Raw genomic sequence first — 15,946 nt, 5'->3', positions numbered from 1 at the left:
CTAAGTCTAAAATGTAATCCATAAGAAACAAACCTGTAGACGAATTAATGTTTACAATGTAATTACCATTTTGCATGTTATTTCTTAACCTGTTTATTTCTATTGTTTAGGCCTAATCAATGTATTTGTAAATGTGTATAATGTTGTGCATAACTACATAAACAGATGGTATCCAACAAACCTCACCTGCCTACTGCCCTCTGTCACACCTTGAGAACTCTTTATGCCTTTATGCCTGTCTTTGTGGAGCAGTTTCCTATCCAGGGTTGGGTAGGTTACTTTCTAAATGTAACACCAATAATACATTTTTGGTCATTGAGGAGGCTCATTTAAGGTCATTAACCAAAAAATAATTGACTAAAGTGATCCTTCTGTAGCTCAGTTGGTAGAGCATGGCGCTTGTAACGCCAGGGTAGTGGGTTCGATTCCTGGGACCACCCATACGTAGAATGTATGCACACATGACTGTAAGTCGCTTTGGATAAAAGCATCTGCTAAATGGCATTATTATTATTATTATTATTATTATTAATAATTTTGTTCACAATATATTTTCCCTTCATTTAAATGGAGTAACACCAATGAATCTTTGTATTTAGACATACCAAATGATCAATGGAATCCCTTAAATTCTGACATACTTAAAAGGGTCTAAGGATTGGGTAGGTTACTTTCTAAATGTAATCTGGTACTGTTACTAGATACCGGTCCAAAAGTTGAATCAATAATGCAACTTTAGAATTACCCAAACTCAGTTACGCAATCTGAATACTTTCAGACTCGCTCAGGTTTAACAAACCTAAACGCATGCCTTTTTCAATGCTGAATTGAATGTCAAAAGCTGTTAACAGAAAGATGTCTATGTATTTTTTTTCCTGTAAACATCCTTTCTGAATGTAAAAGTAGTCCAAGATAATCATCTACTTTTTCAAAAGTATGTAATCTGATTACAATATTTTAGCTGGTAACATAAGGTGATTAGTTTGTTTCTTTTGTAATCAGATTACATGCATCTGATTGCATGTAGGCCTAATCAGTTACTCCCCAATCCTGTTCCTGTCTGCACTTCAGTAATAGGATCATAGATCTTGGCTTGTTCCCCCACACTGGCCTCAGCCCCATGGTCTCACAATACTCATAACCAGCTACCACCCATATAATCGACTTACTGTAGGCCTACATCAATGAATCCCATCACAAAGCACTTACTTGACTTTACTTTATCATAGACTTGCTAAACTCACTTATGCAACCTTGATTTCAGTTTAAATAACAATTAATCCTCAGGTCAATTTATACAGTAAGACTGCGCATTAGCGTTATACTTTGGATAGAATTTGCCCATAGGCACAGATCTAGAATCAGTTTACCCTCATCTAATCCCACATTTAACTATCAGGTGGAAATTGCTAAACTGACCAGAGGTCAGTGTCTAGGGGTAGCTTTCTACCTACTGAGGTAAATCAGAAGACTGAGTGAGTGGATGGGGGAGGAGAGGACAGATTAATCAAAGATCAGGGACAGATTAGAGAGGGATTGTACTCCCCTTTGCCACACCCCATGTCCCAATACTATAAAAAGACTAGACAATTACCAGGGACTGCAGCTGAGATGTCTAAAAATTACAGATACACCTCATGTCTTTGTCATTATACTTTGACTAGAGTATACAATATTATAGTCCGATGTCTTATACATGCAACAATGCATAGCTTTCATCATCATAGAAGTATAATGCAGAGATTTCATTATAGATGTAGGCTACTGTATATTGACACACTGAGCTACAATCCAATAGTGAGGCCACTGCACTAAGAACATTCAGTGGATTGTTGTGGTGTCCACAAGATTTGAATGGAATCAGATTCTCCCAGACATAATAACCTCACTGAGTCAATGAGAAGAGTCTGGCTCATGGCCGTAGGGATAGATGTTAATCTAAACTCAGAACAGTTTTACAATTAGTGAAAAAAGGCTCATAAGTAAGGATTTCACTGTAAAGTATACACCTGTGGTATACGGAGCATGTGACAAATACAATTTGATTAATAAGAAGAGCGCAAACAAAAAATAACAAAAAAAGCTGAAAAGCAAGAGAGATCATGAGCCAGTGAGAGAGAGGTAGAAGGAGAGGCAGAGTGAGAAAGAGAGCAAGAACTCAATTCCTTCTCATCTCTTTGACAAATTACCAACCACAATAGACAGCTACAGTAGCTCTCCCCTGCAGTGCCTACCTGAAGTGTAGGATGACATTGCCATGAATTCCCAATAGATGACAATAGTGCAGTTGGTATTGGGAGTTAGTGATGTCAAAGTAGCCTAGTGATGCCAAGCTACAAACTGAGATAATGAATGAGTCAGAAACAGACTGAGTCACATAATACGGCTGTGGTAATGGAGTGTAAAGTAACCACATCAGTAGTTAGGTCATCGATACAGAATGGGGACAGTTACGATGTGGTGGGAGTGTGAGGGACCGTCAGTAAACAGAGACGGACTAACAATGAGAATGTGTAGACTATATGTGAAAAAAGGTCCAGTTTCCATGATAACAAATACAAATTCAATTTAGACACAGTTGCCCTAGAGTACACAAAGAATTAAACCTACCTTGGCCTAAACCTCAACACCACAGGTAACTTCCACAAGGCTGTGAACGATCTAAGAGACAAGGCAAGAAGGGCTTTCTTTGCCATCAAAAAGGAACATACTGTACAACTTGACATCCCAATTATGATCTGGCTAAAATATAACGTATTGCTCTCTATGGTTGTGAGGTCTGGAGTCCATTCAACAACCAAGAAATCACAAAATTGGACAAACACCCAATAGAGACTCTGCATGCAGAATTCTGCAAAAATATCCTTCATGTACAACTCAAAATCCCAAACAATGCATGTACAGCAGAATTAGGACTATACCCGCTAATGATCAAAATCCAGAAGAGCTGTTAAATTCTACAACTACCCAAAAGAAAGCAATGCCCACACAAAGCCCTCAACTACAGAGAAATTAACCTAAAGAGTCCCCTAAGCCAGCTGGTTCTGGGGCTCTGTTCACAAACAGACCACACAGAGCCCCATGACAGCAACACAATTAGACCCAAGCCAATTATGAAAAAAACAAAAATATTACTTTTTGACACAGAAAAAAAACAAGCTAACCGGAATGCTATCTGGCCCAAAATAGAGAATACACAGTAGCAGAATACCTGACCACTGTGACAGACCCAAAATTAAGAAAATCCCTGACCATGTACAGACAGTGAGTATAACCTTGCTATTGAGAGAGGCCACCATAGGCAGACCTGGCTCTGCCCACAAAATCAGGTGGAAACTGAGCTGCCCTTATCTCCTGCCAAAGGTATGACCATATTAGAGACACATACAGTGAATTCTGAAAGTATTCAGACCTCTTGACTTTTTCGACATTTTGTTATGTTACAGCCTTACTCTAAAATTGATGAAATTATTTTTTTCCAGCTCAATCTACACACAATAGCCCATAATGACAAAGCAAAAACATTTTTATTACATTTTTTAAATATTAATAAAATTAAATATCAGATTTACATAGTCATGGCCAAAAGTTGAAAATGACACAAATATACATTTTCAAAGTCTGCTGCCTCAGTTTGTATGATGGCAATTTACATATACTCCAGAATGTTATGAAGAGGGATCAGATTAATTGTAATTAATTGCAAATTCCCTCTTTGCCATGCAAATGAACTGAATCCCCCCAAAAAACATTTCCACTGCATTTCAGCCCTGCCACAAAAGGACCAGCTGACATGTCAGTGATTCTCTCGTTGACACAGGTGTGAGTGTTGATGAGGACAAGGCTGGAGATCACTCTGTCATGCTGATTGAGTTCGAATAACAGACTGGAAGCTTCAAAAGGAGGGCGGTGCTTGGAATCATTGTTCTTCCTCTGTCAACCATGGTTACCTGCAAGGAAACACGTGCCGTCATCATTGCTTTGCACAAAAAGGGCTTCACAGGCAAGGATATTGCTGCCAGTAACATTGCACCTAAATCAACCATTTATCGGGTCATCAAGAACTTCAAGGAGAGAGGTTCAATTGTTGTGAAGAAGGCTTCAGGGCACTCAAGAAAGTCCAGCAAGCGTCAGGACCGTCTCCTAAATTTGATTCAGCTGCGGGATCGGGGCACCACCAGTACAGAGCTTGCTCAGGAATGGCAGCAGGCAGGTGTGAGTGCATCTGTACGCACAGTGAGGCGAAGACTTTTGGAGGATGGCCTGGTGTCAAGAAAGGCAGCAAAGAAGCCACTTATCTCCAGGAAAAACATCAGGGACAGCCTGATATTTTGCAAAAGGTACAGGGATTGGACTACTGAGGACTGTGGAAAAGTCATTTACTCTGATGAATCCCCTTTCCGATTGTTTGAGGCATCCGGGAAAAAAAGCTTGTCCCGGAGAAGACAAGGTGAGCGCTACCATCAGCCCTGTGTCATACAAACAGTAAAGCATCCTGTGACCATTTATGTGTGGGGTTGCTTCTCAGCCAAGGGAGTGGGCTCACTCACAATTTTGCCTAAGAACACAGTTATGAATAAAGGATGGTACCAACACATCCTCCGAGAGCAACTTCTCCCAACCATCCAGGAACAGTTTGGTGACGAACAATGCCTTTTCCAGCAGGATGGAGCACCTTGCTATAAGGCAAAAGTGATAACTAAGTGTCTCGGGTAACAAAACATCGATATTATGGGTCCATGGCCAGGAAACTCCCCAGACCTTAATCCCATTGAGAACTTGTGGTCAATCCTCAAGAGGCGGTTGGACAAACAAAACCCCACAAATTCCCCACAAATTCAAATTGTATTATTTTCGACATTGTAGAATTAACTATGAAATAACACATATGGAATCTTATAGTTACCCAAAAAAGTGTTAAACAAATCAAAATATAGTTTATATTTGAGATTCTTCAAAGTAGTCATCCTTTGTCTTGATGACAACTTCTCTCATCCAGATTAATACCAACAGTCTTGAAGGAGCTCACAAATATGCTGAGCACTTGTTGGCTGCTTTTCCTTCACTCTGCGGTCCAACTCATCCCAAATCATCTCAATTGGGTTGTGGCCAGGTCATCTGATGAAGCATTCCATCACTCTCCTTCATGGTCAAATAGCCCTTACACAGCCTGTAGTTGTGTCCTGTTGAAAAATAAATGATAGTCCCACTAAGCACAAACCAGATGGGATGGAGTATCCTGCAGCATGCTGTGGTAGGCATGCTGGTTAAATTAATCACAGACAGTGTCAACATCAAAGCACCCCCACACCATCACACCTCCTCCTCCATGCTTCACGGTGGGAGCCACACGTGGAGTTTATCCGTATACCTACTCTGCATCTCACAAAGACAAGCCTTTGGAACAAAAAATCTCAAATTTGGACTCAGACCAAAGGAAAGATTTCCACTGTTCTAATGTCCATTGCTCGTGTTTCTTGGCCCAAGAAAGTCTCTTCTTATTGGTGTCCTTTAGCAGTGGTTTCTTTGCAGCAATTCAACCATGAAGACCTGATTCACACAGTCTCCTCTGAACAGTTGATGATGAGATGTGTCTGTTGCTTGAACTCTGTGAAGCATTTATTTGGGCTGCAATTTCTGAGGCTGGTAACTCTTATGAACTTATCCTCTGCAGCAGAGGTAACTCTGGGTCTTCCTTTCCTCTGGCATCCTCATGAGAGCCAGTCTCATCATAGCGCTTGATGGTTCTTGCGACTGCACTTGAAAAAACATTCAAAGTTCTTGAAATGTTCCGTATTGACTGAACTTCATGTCTAAATAATGAACTGTCATTTCGCTAATATGAGCGGTTCATGCCATAATATGGACTTGGTCTTTTACTAAATAGGGCTATCTTCTGTATACCACCTCTACCTTGTCACAACACAAATGATTGGCCCAAACGCATTAAGAAGGAAAGAAATTCCACAAATGAACTTTTAACAAGGCACACCTGTTCATTGAAATGCATTCTAGGTGACTACATCATGAAGCTGGTTGAGAGATTGCCAAGTGTGTGCAAAGCTGTCATCAAGGCAAAGGGTGGCTATTTGAAGAATCTCAAATATAAAATATACACTACCGTTCAAAAGTTTGGGGTCACTTAGAAATGTCCTTGTTTTTGAAAGAAAAGCTATTTTTGTTGGCCATTAAAATAACATCACATCGATCAGAAATGCATACATTGTGTATACATTGTTAATGTTGTAAATGACTATTGTAGCAGGAAACATCAGATGTTTTATGGAATGTCTACACAGACGTACAGAGGCCCATTATCATCAACCATCACTTCTGTGTTCCAATGACGCGCCGTGTTAGCTAATCCAAGTTATCATTTTAAAAGGATAATTGATCATTCGAAAAACATTTTGTAATTATGTTAGCACAGCTGAAAACCATTGTGCTAATTAAAGAAGCAATACAACTGGCCCTCTTTAGACTAGTTGAGTATCTGGAGCATCAGCATTTGTGGGTTCAATTACAGGCTCAAAATGGCTAGAAACAAAGAACTTTCTCTGAAACTCGTCAGTCTATTTTTGTTCTGAGAAATTAAGGCTGTTCCATGCGAGAAATTACTAAGAAACTGAAGATCTCGTATGACGCTGTGTACCACTCCCTTCACAGAACAGCGCAAACTGTCTCTAACCAGAATAGAAAGAGGGGTGGGAGGCCCCGGTGCACAACGGAGCAAGAGGACAAGTACATTAGAGTGTCCAGTTTGTGAGACCGATGCCTCACAAGTCCTCAACTTGGAGCTTCATTAAATAGTACCCATGATTCCATGTGTTTTTTCATAATTTTGATGTCTTCACTATTATTATACAATGTAGAAAATAGTAAAAATATAGAAAAAGCCTTGAATGAGTAGGTGTGTCCAAACTTTTGACTGGTAATTTAAGTATTCAGACCCTTTACTCAGTACTTTGTTGAAACACCTTTTGCAGTGTTTACAGCCTTGAGTCCTCTTGTTTAGTTTTAGTTTAGTTTATTAATTCGACCATTTAAAATCATTGAGGATAACACACATTAAAGTCTGGGACTTATTTCCATTGCGGTCCTCTTGAGACAAGATGGCTCGACAAGATAGAACACAATATGGCAGTGAAATAATAAAACAAAAACAGAAGAACATCTATCTCATCATTCCAGTTACATCATAGGGGTTATTCATATGGGCACAGAGGACACAAAACATATTTTTATTTTATTTTTTAAAGCTGTCCAAAGAGGACGTTGTATTTATAGGCAGAGGCAACTCATTCCATTCTGAGGCTCCAGTATACAAAAAAGTACCTTTCCCAGCATTACTCCTGAACCTGTATAAGCACACATCAGCAACACCTGATCTGGTGCTGTGATTGTGTGCATCCCTAACACGAGGAAAGTAAACACTTAAATATCTGGGCGTAGGACCATAAATACTCCTGTAAACCAAACCTAGTCTAATTTGGGACAACCTAGCCTCAACAGGCAGCCAGTTTAGTTCCTGAAAGCAGCTCCTGCCTATATAAGTACGTGGACTCACCTTCAATACTACCCTGATCAACTTATTCTGGGCTATCTGGAGCTTCCCCTTCATAAGTTTAGATAAGCCCCCAAACCAGGAAGTACTAGCATAGTCAAAATGGCATTGAATGAGGGCAGTAGCTAGCACTTTCATGGAGTCCTTATCAAGCAGCTTGGACTTTCTAGCCCAAAACTTAGTCCTGGCATTAACCTTCCGAGCATCTTAATGGCCATGCTCACACCTCCCAAGCTTCCATCAAGGGTACATCCCAAGTAGCTAACAGAGGTTTTAGTAGTCAGCACCTCACCCCCTAACTCCACTCTGATTTCAGACAACCTACACAATTTAGGTCTGGATCCCAAAATAATTGCTTCAGTTTTCCATAAGTGCAGAGAAAGCGTAATATCTCCAAGCCATTTGCTAATGTTAGTAAGCTCTGTGCTAAGTATGCTCTCCATCATAGTTTAACTTTTGTGAGACACCAGAAGTGTAGAGTCATCCGCATAAAGAAAAAGACGGCAAGAACAAGCATCTTTCATATCCTTAATATACAATAAAAACAGCAGAGGCCCAAGTAAAGTAGACATGAATCAGTGGAGTATGTTTTTCTAAAACCCGACTGAAAATCATACATTAGACCCTGTTTGTCAACATATTCATACATTTTCTCATGTACAATTCTCTCCAGGATCTTTGGTGTTACACAGAGGAGTGATACAGGCCTATAAGTCCCAGGGTCAGACTTTATCCCCTTCTTATACAGAGGTATAACTTTAGCTTGTTTTATGTACCTGGGAAAGGTGCCTTGTTCAAGAGAGAGATTAACAATATGCTTAATACAAGGGCCAATTTGCTCAGCAGAATCTATTAGAAACCTTGCAGGAATATTATCCAGGCCTCTGGCTTTGGAGCACTTACGCTCTGCCAGCATACTGACTATTTTGGCTGTTGCTATCTTTGCAAAAGAAAAAGAGTTTGAACCCCTAACTCTACATAATAATTATTGACTTGGTTGCTTCCATACAAACGAGAACTGGTGGGCAGCTTGCTAACCAGCTTGCTGGCAACAGAAGTAAAAAAAAAAGAATTGAATTAATTGGAAACCTCTGCTTTTTTATATACCATCTCCCCTTTGATGTTCAGTCCAACACTGTTTAGTTTGTTTTTGGTAGTGCTACTACAGCCTAGTTCCTTAAATGATTTCCAAAGCTTTTTAGGGTCATTTTTGTTTTCAATTATTTTCTCAGCAAAGTAACCCCTCTTAGCTTCATCCATCCTGCTCTGTGCTTAATTTCTGTAAAGGACTGAGGGAAAGATGAATGGAGAATGAGTATGACGCTACAAGCTTGGCACACCTATTTTTGTCTATTTTCAGGTGTCTCCAGAAATGTTTGATCAGGTTCAAGTCCAGGCTCTGGCTGGGTTACTCAATGACATTCAGAGACTTGTCCCAAAGCCATTTCTGCGTTGTCTTGACTGTGTGCTTAGGGTCGTTGTCCTGTTGGAAGGTGAACCTTCAACCCAGTCTGAGGTCCTGAGCGGTCTGGAGCAGGTTTTCATCAAGGATCTCTCTATACTTTTCTCTGTTCATCTTTCCCTCAATCCTGACCAGTCTCCCAGTTCCTGATGCTGAAAAACATCCCTGCAGCATGATGCTGCCATCACCATGCTTCACCATAGGGATGGTATTGGCCAGGTGATGAGCAGTGCCTGGTTTCCTCCAGACGTGATGCTTGGCATTCAGGCCAAAGAGTTAAATCTTGGTTTCATCAGACCAGAAAATGTTGTTTCTTGTCCTTCTGGAAGGTTCGACCATCGCCACCGTGTAACTCTGGAGCTCTGTCAGAGTGACCATCGGATTCTTGGTCACCTCCCTGACCAAGGACCTTCTCCCTCAATTGCTCGGTTTGGCTGGGCAGCCAGCTCTAGGAAGAGTCTTGGTGGTTCCAAACTTCTTCCATTTAAGAATGATGGAGCCCACTGTGTTCCTGGGGACCTTCGATGCTGCAGACATTCTTTGGTACCCTTCCCCAGATCTGTGGCTCGACACAATCCTGTCTCGGAGCGCTACGCATAATTGTTTCAACCTTATGACTTGGTTTTTGCTCTGACATGCACTGTCAACTGTGGGACCTTATATAGACAGTTTTGTGACTTTCCAAATCATGTCCATTCAATTGAATTTACCACAGGTGAACTCCAATCAAGTTGTAGAAACATCTAAAGGATAATCAATGGAAACATTGAGCTCTGAGCTCAAATTCATGTCTCATAGCAAAGGACATTTGAAAACACTTTATATCCTGGATTCACATGGAATTGTTGTTCAATTTAAATGTTTGAATATTAAATTATTTGTGATGGGATGAAATTAAGGTATTTTTTCATACATTTGAAAACATTAAAAAAAAATCTGTTTTCACATTGTTATTATGGGGTATTGTGTATAGATTGATGAAGGAAAAATATATTTGATCTATTTTAGAATAAGGCTGTAACAGGACAAAAAAACTGTGGAAAAACTGAAGGGGTCTGAATTCTTTCCGAATGCACTGTATTTCCCACAGATCACACAGACCCACAAAGGATTTGAAAACAAATGAAACATTGATAAACTCCTACAATATATCTGTTAGGCGAAATACCGCAATGTGCAATCACAGCAGCAAGATTTGTGACCCATTGCCATGAAAACAGGACAACCAGTGGAGCACAAACATTGTAAATAAAACAAATATTTATTAGTACTACAACTATTTGCACATTGTTAAAAACACTGTACATAGCTGCTAATATAACCTTTAAAACTTCTTCATCTTTTTGAAACGTTTGAATGCAATGTTTACTGTACATTTCTTTTTGTTGTTTATGTTTTGTTTTGTTTATTGTTTATTTCACTTGCTTTGGCAATGTAAACATGTTTCCCATGCCAACAAAGCCCATTTGAATTGAATTGAGACTGTGTGATTGGGAGAAGAGTGTGTGTAAACCAGGACATGTTTGAAATATGCGCATTAAATGTAGGCTTATTGTATTCTCAGAAGGGTATGAGGACAGGTGTCTTGGCCTAGATACATAGAGAAGTCTGGTTGCAGTCATATTTCCTCATTATTAGTATGTGCTTTATGTTGAAGCATGTTCATAATCTGTGAGTCACATTTCCTGTTGACACCCTCCTTGGTAATACAGTAATGTATTCATGAAAAACAACAATACTTCAGTGTCTAAATTGATAGGTCTTATGTTTCTAAAGTCTCATCCTCACAAGAATATCTTGGCAGTCACTCATATGTTATCCCGGAAAACCCTAAATTAAAAGATACATTTACGACATTTTCCCTTGAAAAATGCGATTCATAGAAACACTGCGTTGAAACTGATCTCAACACAACTTATATAAAAGCATTAGTCGTTTAGAAACATTTTAAATGTCTATAGTCCATCTTTCTATGGGCTACCTTCAGGTTATTGTAGGTTAAGGCAGGACATTTTGAAGTTGACTCTTATCACATTTACGTTGTGCTTGTGTATGTTCCTCTCTCAACCCAGTTTTAAGTGAGCGTGTTCCATCAATGAACCACGCCTCGCTCCGCACCGTAAAAGTCCGACGGCCATATTGACTGACTGCATCTCCTTCTCCGCGGTGAAACTGGCCCAGTCGCGTCATACATAGCCGGGTGTCTAACGGAAAACAACCCGGTCTATTTTGGTCGCGTGGAATTTAAAGTAGACTACCAGGTGGACAGTTTACCGTTTTCAGAACGCAGTTCATCAACTGAGGTGAGTTTTTAACTGGTGCATTTTTTTCACTGGTGGCTCCTAAACAGCTCAGAATAAAGGGAATTTGCTCTGTGTCGACCATAGCTGTCGTAATGTAGACTTGTTTCCCAAATAAACCCGCTCCAGTATAATATGTGCTCTCTGTATAGGCCTATTGGTATTAATCCCGTCTTTTTGTAATTGTGAAAACATTTGGTATAATGTTGAATGTTTCATTCAAGGACATTACTGATCATACGGGCCATCGACCATAGAACAACTTAAGTGTTAAACATTTCAAAAGTTCTCTAAGTTACCAGTTAAATGTCACTACAGTTGTCTGTGACCGAGCATCAAACTAATTGGTCATTTCCATTCACCTTAACGTTACATTTAATTCACTTTAGGCTACGGATAAGGCTTTCAATGTTCAGTGTTAATTTAGGATGTTTTTAATATATGAGATGAATGAAAGTAGGCTACTACCTGGTTTGTTTTCATGACAACTGTGACATGCCCTCCTTTGATGCATAACAAACACAACGGTTTGTTGCAGGTGCCGATTACACGTGTGCAGTATTTGTAACCGTTTCTTGTTACATTGTAGCCTATTTTGCACTCTCGCGACCAGTTCCCCAAGCTGGCCAGTGGAGTGTTTTTCTGTGGTTTTAGACATGTTTTGTGGTAGTAGCTTAATTCAAATTCCACTTGTTTCTGCTCAGCGACAAATACTTTAGATTCTACAAAGGACAATATGGGTTAATGTTTTTTTGGGGGCAAACATGACCTTGAACATCACCACTGCGCGACCTGGCAGCATATAACGGTGCTTGTAAAACCATCTGGCAGAAACAGATGCTATGATGACGCTTTTAATTAGGCCTGTCACAGTGGCACACCATATTTTATTGGCCATTGTCCCTGTCACTCAAACCCTCCTGTTGCTCAGTTCATCCCTCCTGTGGGGCTGCGTTACAACCATAGAAATAGATAGAGGACTCATCTTTATCTGTGCCATTTATAGAATGTGTCAGCATGGGCAGCACCATTGAGGCTACACCACATAGCAATTCCCACCCAGTTTACTACGTTGACTACTTTAAAATAGTGGAAGCATGTTGGAAGCTATCATGCGCATGCTAAAATGGCCTTTTGACCACTAGAGGCCTCCATCATTCTCTATGGTTACAACTCATTTAAGAAAGGATTTACCAACATGATCCTTTTTACTGCAGGTTTCATGTTTCTTCCAGTACTATAGTGTGTTGAATAATCCTGTGCCTGCGGAAGTCTTGGACATGGACACTGTCCTCCAGTTGAATATTGGAAGACTATAGTACATTTACTATTTATACATAACCATCTTTTTTCTCATGGTTATGCAACTGAACACAACACTGATCGTATACTTGTATTTAATGTGTTCAATTTACGTCAGACAATTTTTCCTCCAAATGTGTGCCGCCTCACACATCGTTGTACAGTAAACCTATAGAGGTAGCAAAGATAAGGCCCTGCTCTGTAACAGTCTGTACAGGGTGTTCTGAACCAGCATGACTGACATCTCTGGCAGGGTCACAAACTGATGCTATCTGGTTACCTTGGCGATGCATTTGGTTTCCCAGCGGCCTCAGGGAAATCCCATCCCTGTCATTCCAACGTGATAACCCTGAAACAAAGGACTGTATTAATCAGGAAATGAACCAGGCAATACAGGATATTACAATAAAACACTGTGTTATGGTTAAATAGGAACGGGATGGTTCACCAGACTCTGCTCTCCTATGGCTGTATCAGTAGGGGGTTGAATTAGGCCTTACACGTTGTCACTCATGTGAGCCTTTCCTACAACTTTCCAGAAGTTGAAATGCCTCATAAGGAGAGCCTAGTACAGTTGTTGTCACAGCTGTTGTAATGGTGCTACGTATAATTTGTCTGTATGCCCTCTGTAGTGTAATTCACACCACAGCTGGAGATGTTACCATCAGCTCTGTAAACACACACACACACACCACAAACGCACACTAAACCCACTGGCACATGTGTTTAGCAACCTCTTTGCTCTTGCTTGTACAACTGCAGTGAAAGTGTGAAAGAGGAGGGAAACATGATTTGTGAGGGGTACACAGACAGTGTCTGGGAGAGGCTTGTTACTGTAAAGCATGTCATTCATTTTATGAGCCCTATATGCCATGCTCTGTTAAGCTATTGCATTAGAGAGGGGGAGAAAGGCAGAGAGAGGGAATGGAGAGATAATATGTGTGTGTGTGTGTGTGTAGCGCAGAGCCTCATTGTTTCTGGATGAATGGTGACCTGGAAGCTGTATCCGTTTGAGAGTGACCCTCCGGCTTTGGGTGAATAGAGGGGTCAGGTAACACATTATATATTTTCTCTGCTCGGCAGGCTTGAGTGAGTTGGCTTAACAGGGAGTACCTGTGTTTGGCACCGGATGCTAGTTTATGACCTCACCGAGTCAACAGGTTATGGCTGCCCTGAGGTGGGTGGTGAAGTCACAGGTCAATATATATATTTTTTTCCCATAACCTGTAGGCAGGTAGGACTTGGGTCTTAATAGATAGTTCAGATGTTCATCTATTTTCTATATCCTGTAGGGACACAATGTATGGTATGTACTTTTCTGTAAGTTTCTCACTCAGGTGGCACACATGGTGATATGTGGAAAGGGAACGGGCAGGGTATATTCAAATTGAATACTGTAGTATTTACTATAGTTCAAAAAAGTTGTGTTTTTGCAGATATTACTGTAGTATTTACAACAGTGTGTAGTTTAGTATACTACAGTTTACTATATAATTCTATAGTAAGTACTGTAATATTCTATAGTAAACTGTAGTATTTCTTTCCATGTGGGTCTCTGTTATACACTGCTCAAAAAAATAAAGGGAACATAATGTAACTCCAAGTCAAGCACACTTGTGTGAAATCAAACTGTCCACTTAGGAAGCAACACTGATTGACAAATTTCACATGCTGTTGTGCAAATGGAATAGACAACAGGTGGAAATTATAGGCAATTAGCAAGACTCCCCCAATAAAGGAGTGGTTGTGCAGGTGGTGACCACAGACCACTTCTCAGTTCCTATGCTTCCTGGCTGATGTTTTGGTCACTTTTGAATGCTGCCGGTGCTTTAACTCTAGTGGTAACATGAGAGTGAGTCTACAACCCACACAAGTGCTCAGGTAGTGCAGCACATCCAGGATGGCACATCAATGCGAGCTGTGGCAAGAAGGTTTGCTGTGTCTGTCAGCGTAGTGTCCAGAGCGTGGAGGCGCTACCAGGAGACAGGCCAGTACATCAGGAGACGTGGAGGAGGCTGTAGGAGGGCAACAACCCAGCAGCAGGACCGCTACCTCCGCCTTTGTACAAGGAGGAGCACTGCCAAAGCCCTGCAAAATGACCTCCAGCAGGCCACAAATGTGCATGTCTGCTCAAACGATCAGTAACAGACTCCATGAGGGTGGTATGAGGGCCCGACGTCCACAGGTGGGGGTTGTGCTTACAGCCCAACACCGTGCAGGATGTTTTTCTTTTGCCAGACAACACCAAGATTGGCAAATCGCCACTGGCGCCCTGTGCTCTTCACAGATGAAAGCAGGTTCACACTGAGCACGTGACAGGCTGGAGATGCCGTGGAGAACGTTCTGCTGCCTGCAACATCCTCCAGCATGACCGGTTTGGCGGTGGGTCAGTCATGGTGTGGGGTGGCATTTCTTTGGGGGGCCGCACAGCCCTCCATGTGCTCGCCAGAGGTAGCCTGACTGCCATTAGGTACCGAGATGAGATCCTCAGACCCCTTGTGAGACCATATGCTGGTGTGGTTGGCCCTGGGTTTCTCCTAATGCAAGACAATGCTAGACCTCATGTGGCTGGAGTGTGTCAGCAGTTCCTGCAAGAGGAAGGCATTGATGCTATGGACTGGCCCGCCCGTTCCCCAGACCTGAATCCAATTGAGCACATCTGGGACATCATGTCTCGCTCCATCCACCACAGACTGTCCAGGAGTTTGCGGATACTTTAGTCCAGTTCTGGGAGGAGATCCCTCAGGAGACTCCATGGGTTGATAAATTTGATTTCCATTGATAATTTGTGTGATTTTGTTGTCAGCACATTCAACTATGTAAAGAAAAAAGTATTTAATAAGAATATTACATTCATTCAGATCTAGGATGTGTTATTTTAGTGTTCCCTTTATTTTTTTGAGCAGTGTGTGTGTGTGTAACGGTTCTGCTCACTCCTCCAGGCGGTGGAGCCCAGAGCGAGGCAACAAGGAGGAGGACGTTTTGTTTGCATTTTCTCTGCGGAAGGGCAAGGCCGGAGAGAGGAGAAAGATGCCCAAACCGGTAAGACTCACCTCAGGAGAAAGGATACAAATAAAGATGTATATAGGAATATAACAATATTCACAGGAGAAGTGAATGTTCAGGTTATGTTTTGAGATTATTTTCCACTTCAACACATGAGGCTTTGTCACAAAGTATCAGTCAAACCATGCAGGAATCACAGCCACTTGTTAAAACACATCTAACCTAACTGTAACAAATGCTCACATACATATGCACGCACACCCCTTCCCCCAAACAAACACAAACAAAAATGCACACCAAGTACAAACACAG

The 15,946-nt window shown here is 41.1% G+C and overlaps 1 protein-coding gene across 4 annotated transcripts in view; it reads left to right on the top strand.

The window, feature by feature from the left end:
• Positions 1 to 15,946, top strand: part of LOC118386231 (radixin-like) — a 61,473-nt gene that overhangs the window by 4,544 nt on the left and 40,983 nt on the right. The window contains exons 1-3 of one of the 4 annotated variants that reach the window (XM_052522352.1): positions 11,130 to 11,329; positions 13,712 to 13,805; positions 15,571 to 15,670. In XM_052522352.1, the coding sequence (XP_052378312.1) occupies positions 13,768 to 13,805; positions 15,571 to 15,670 (138 nt within the window). In that variant the 5' untranslated portion in view covers positions 11,130 to 11,329; positions 13,712 to 13,767. Of the gene's footprint in view, positions 1 to 11,129; positions 11,330 to 13,660; positions 13,680 to 13,711; positions 13,806 to 15,570; positions 15,671 to 15,946 lie in introns of those variants that run through there. The other 3 variants (XM_035773785.2, XM_052522353.1, XM_052522351.1) reach the window with 3 other exon arrangements.

Source organism: Oncorhynchus keta, chromosome 7 (assembly GCF_023373465.1).
Source record: "Oncorhynchus keta strain PuntledgeMale-10-30-2019 chromosome 7, Oket_V2, whole genome shotgun sequence".
Taxonomy (NCBI): Eukaryota; Metazoa; Chordata; class Actinopteri; order Salmoniformes; family Salmonidae; genus Oncorhynchus; species Oncorhynchus keta.
Note: the sequence above shows the minus strand (reverse complement) of the source record. Positions and strands in the feature narration are given on the sequence as shown.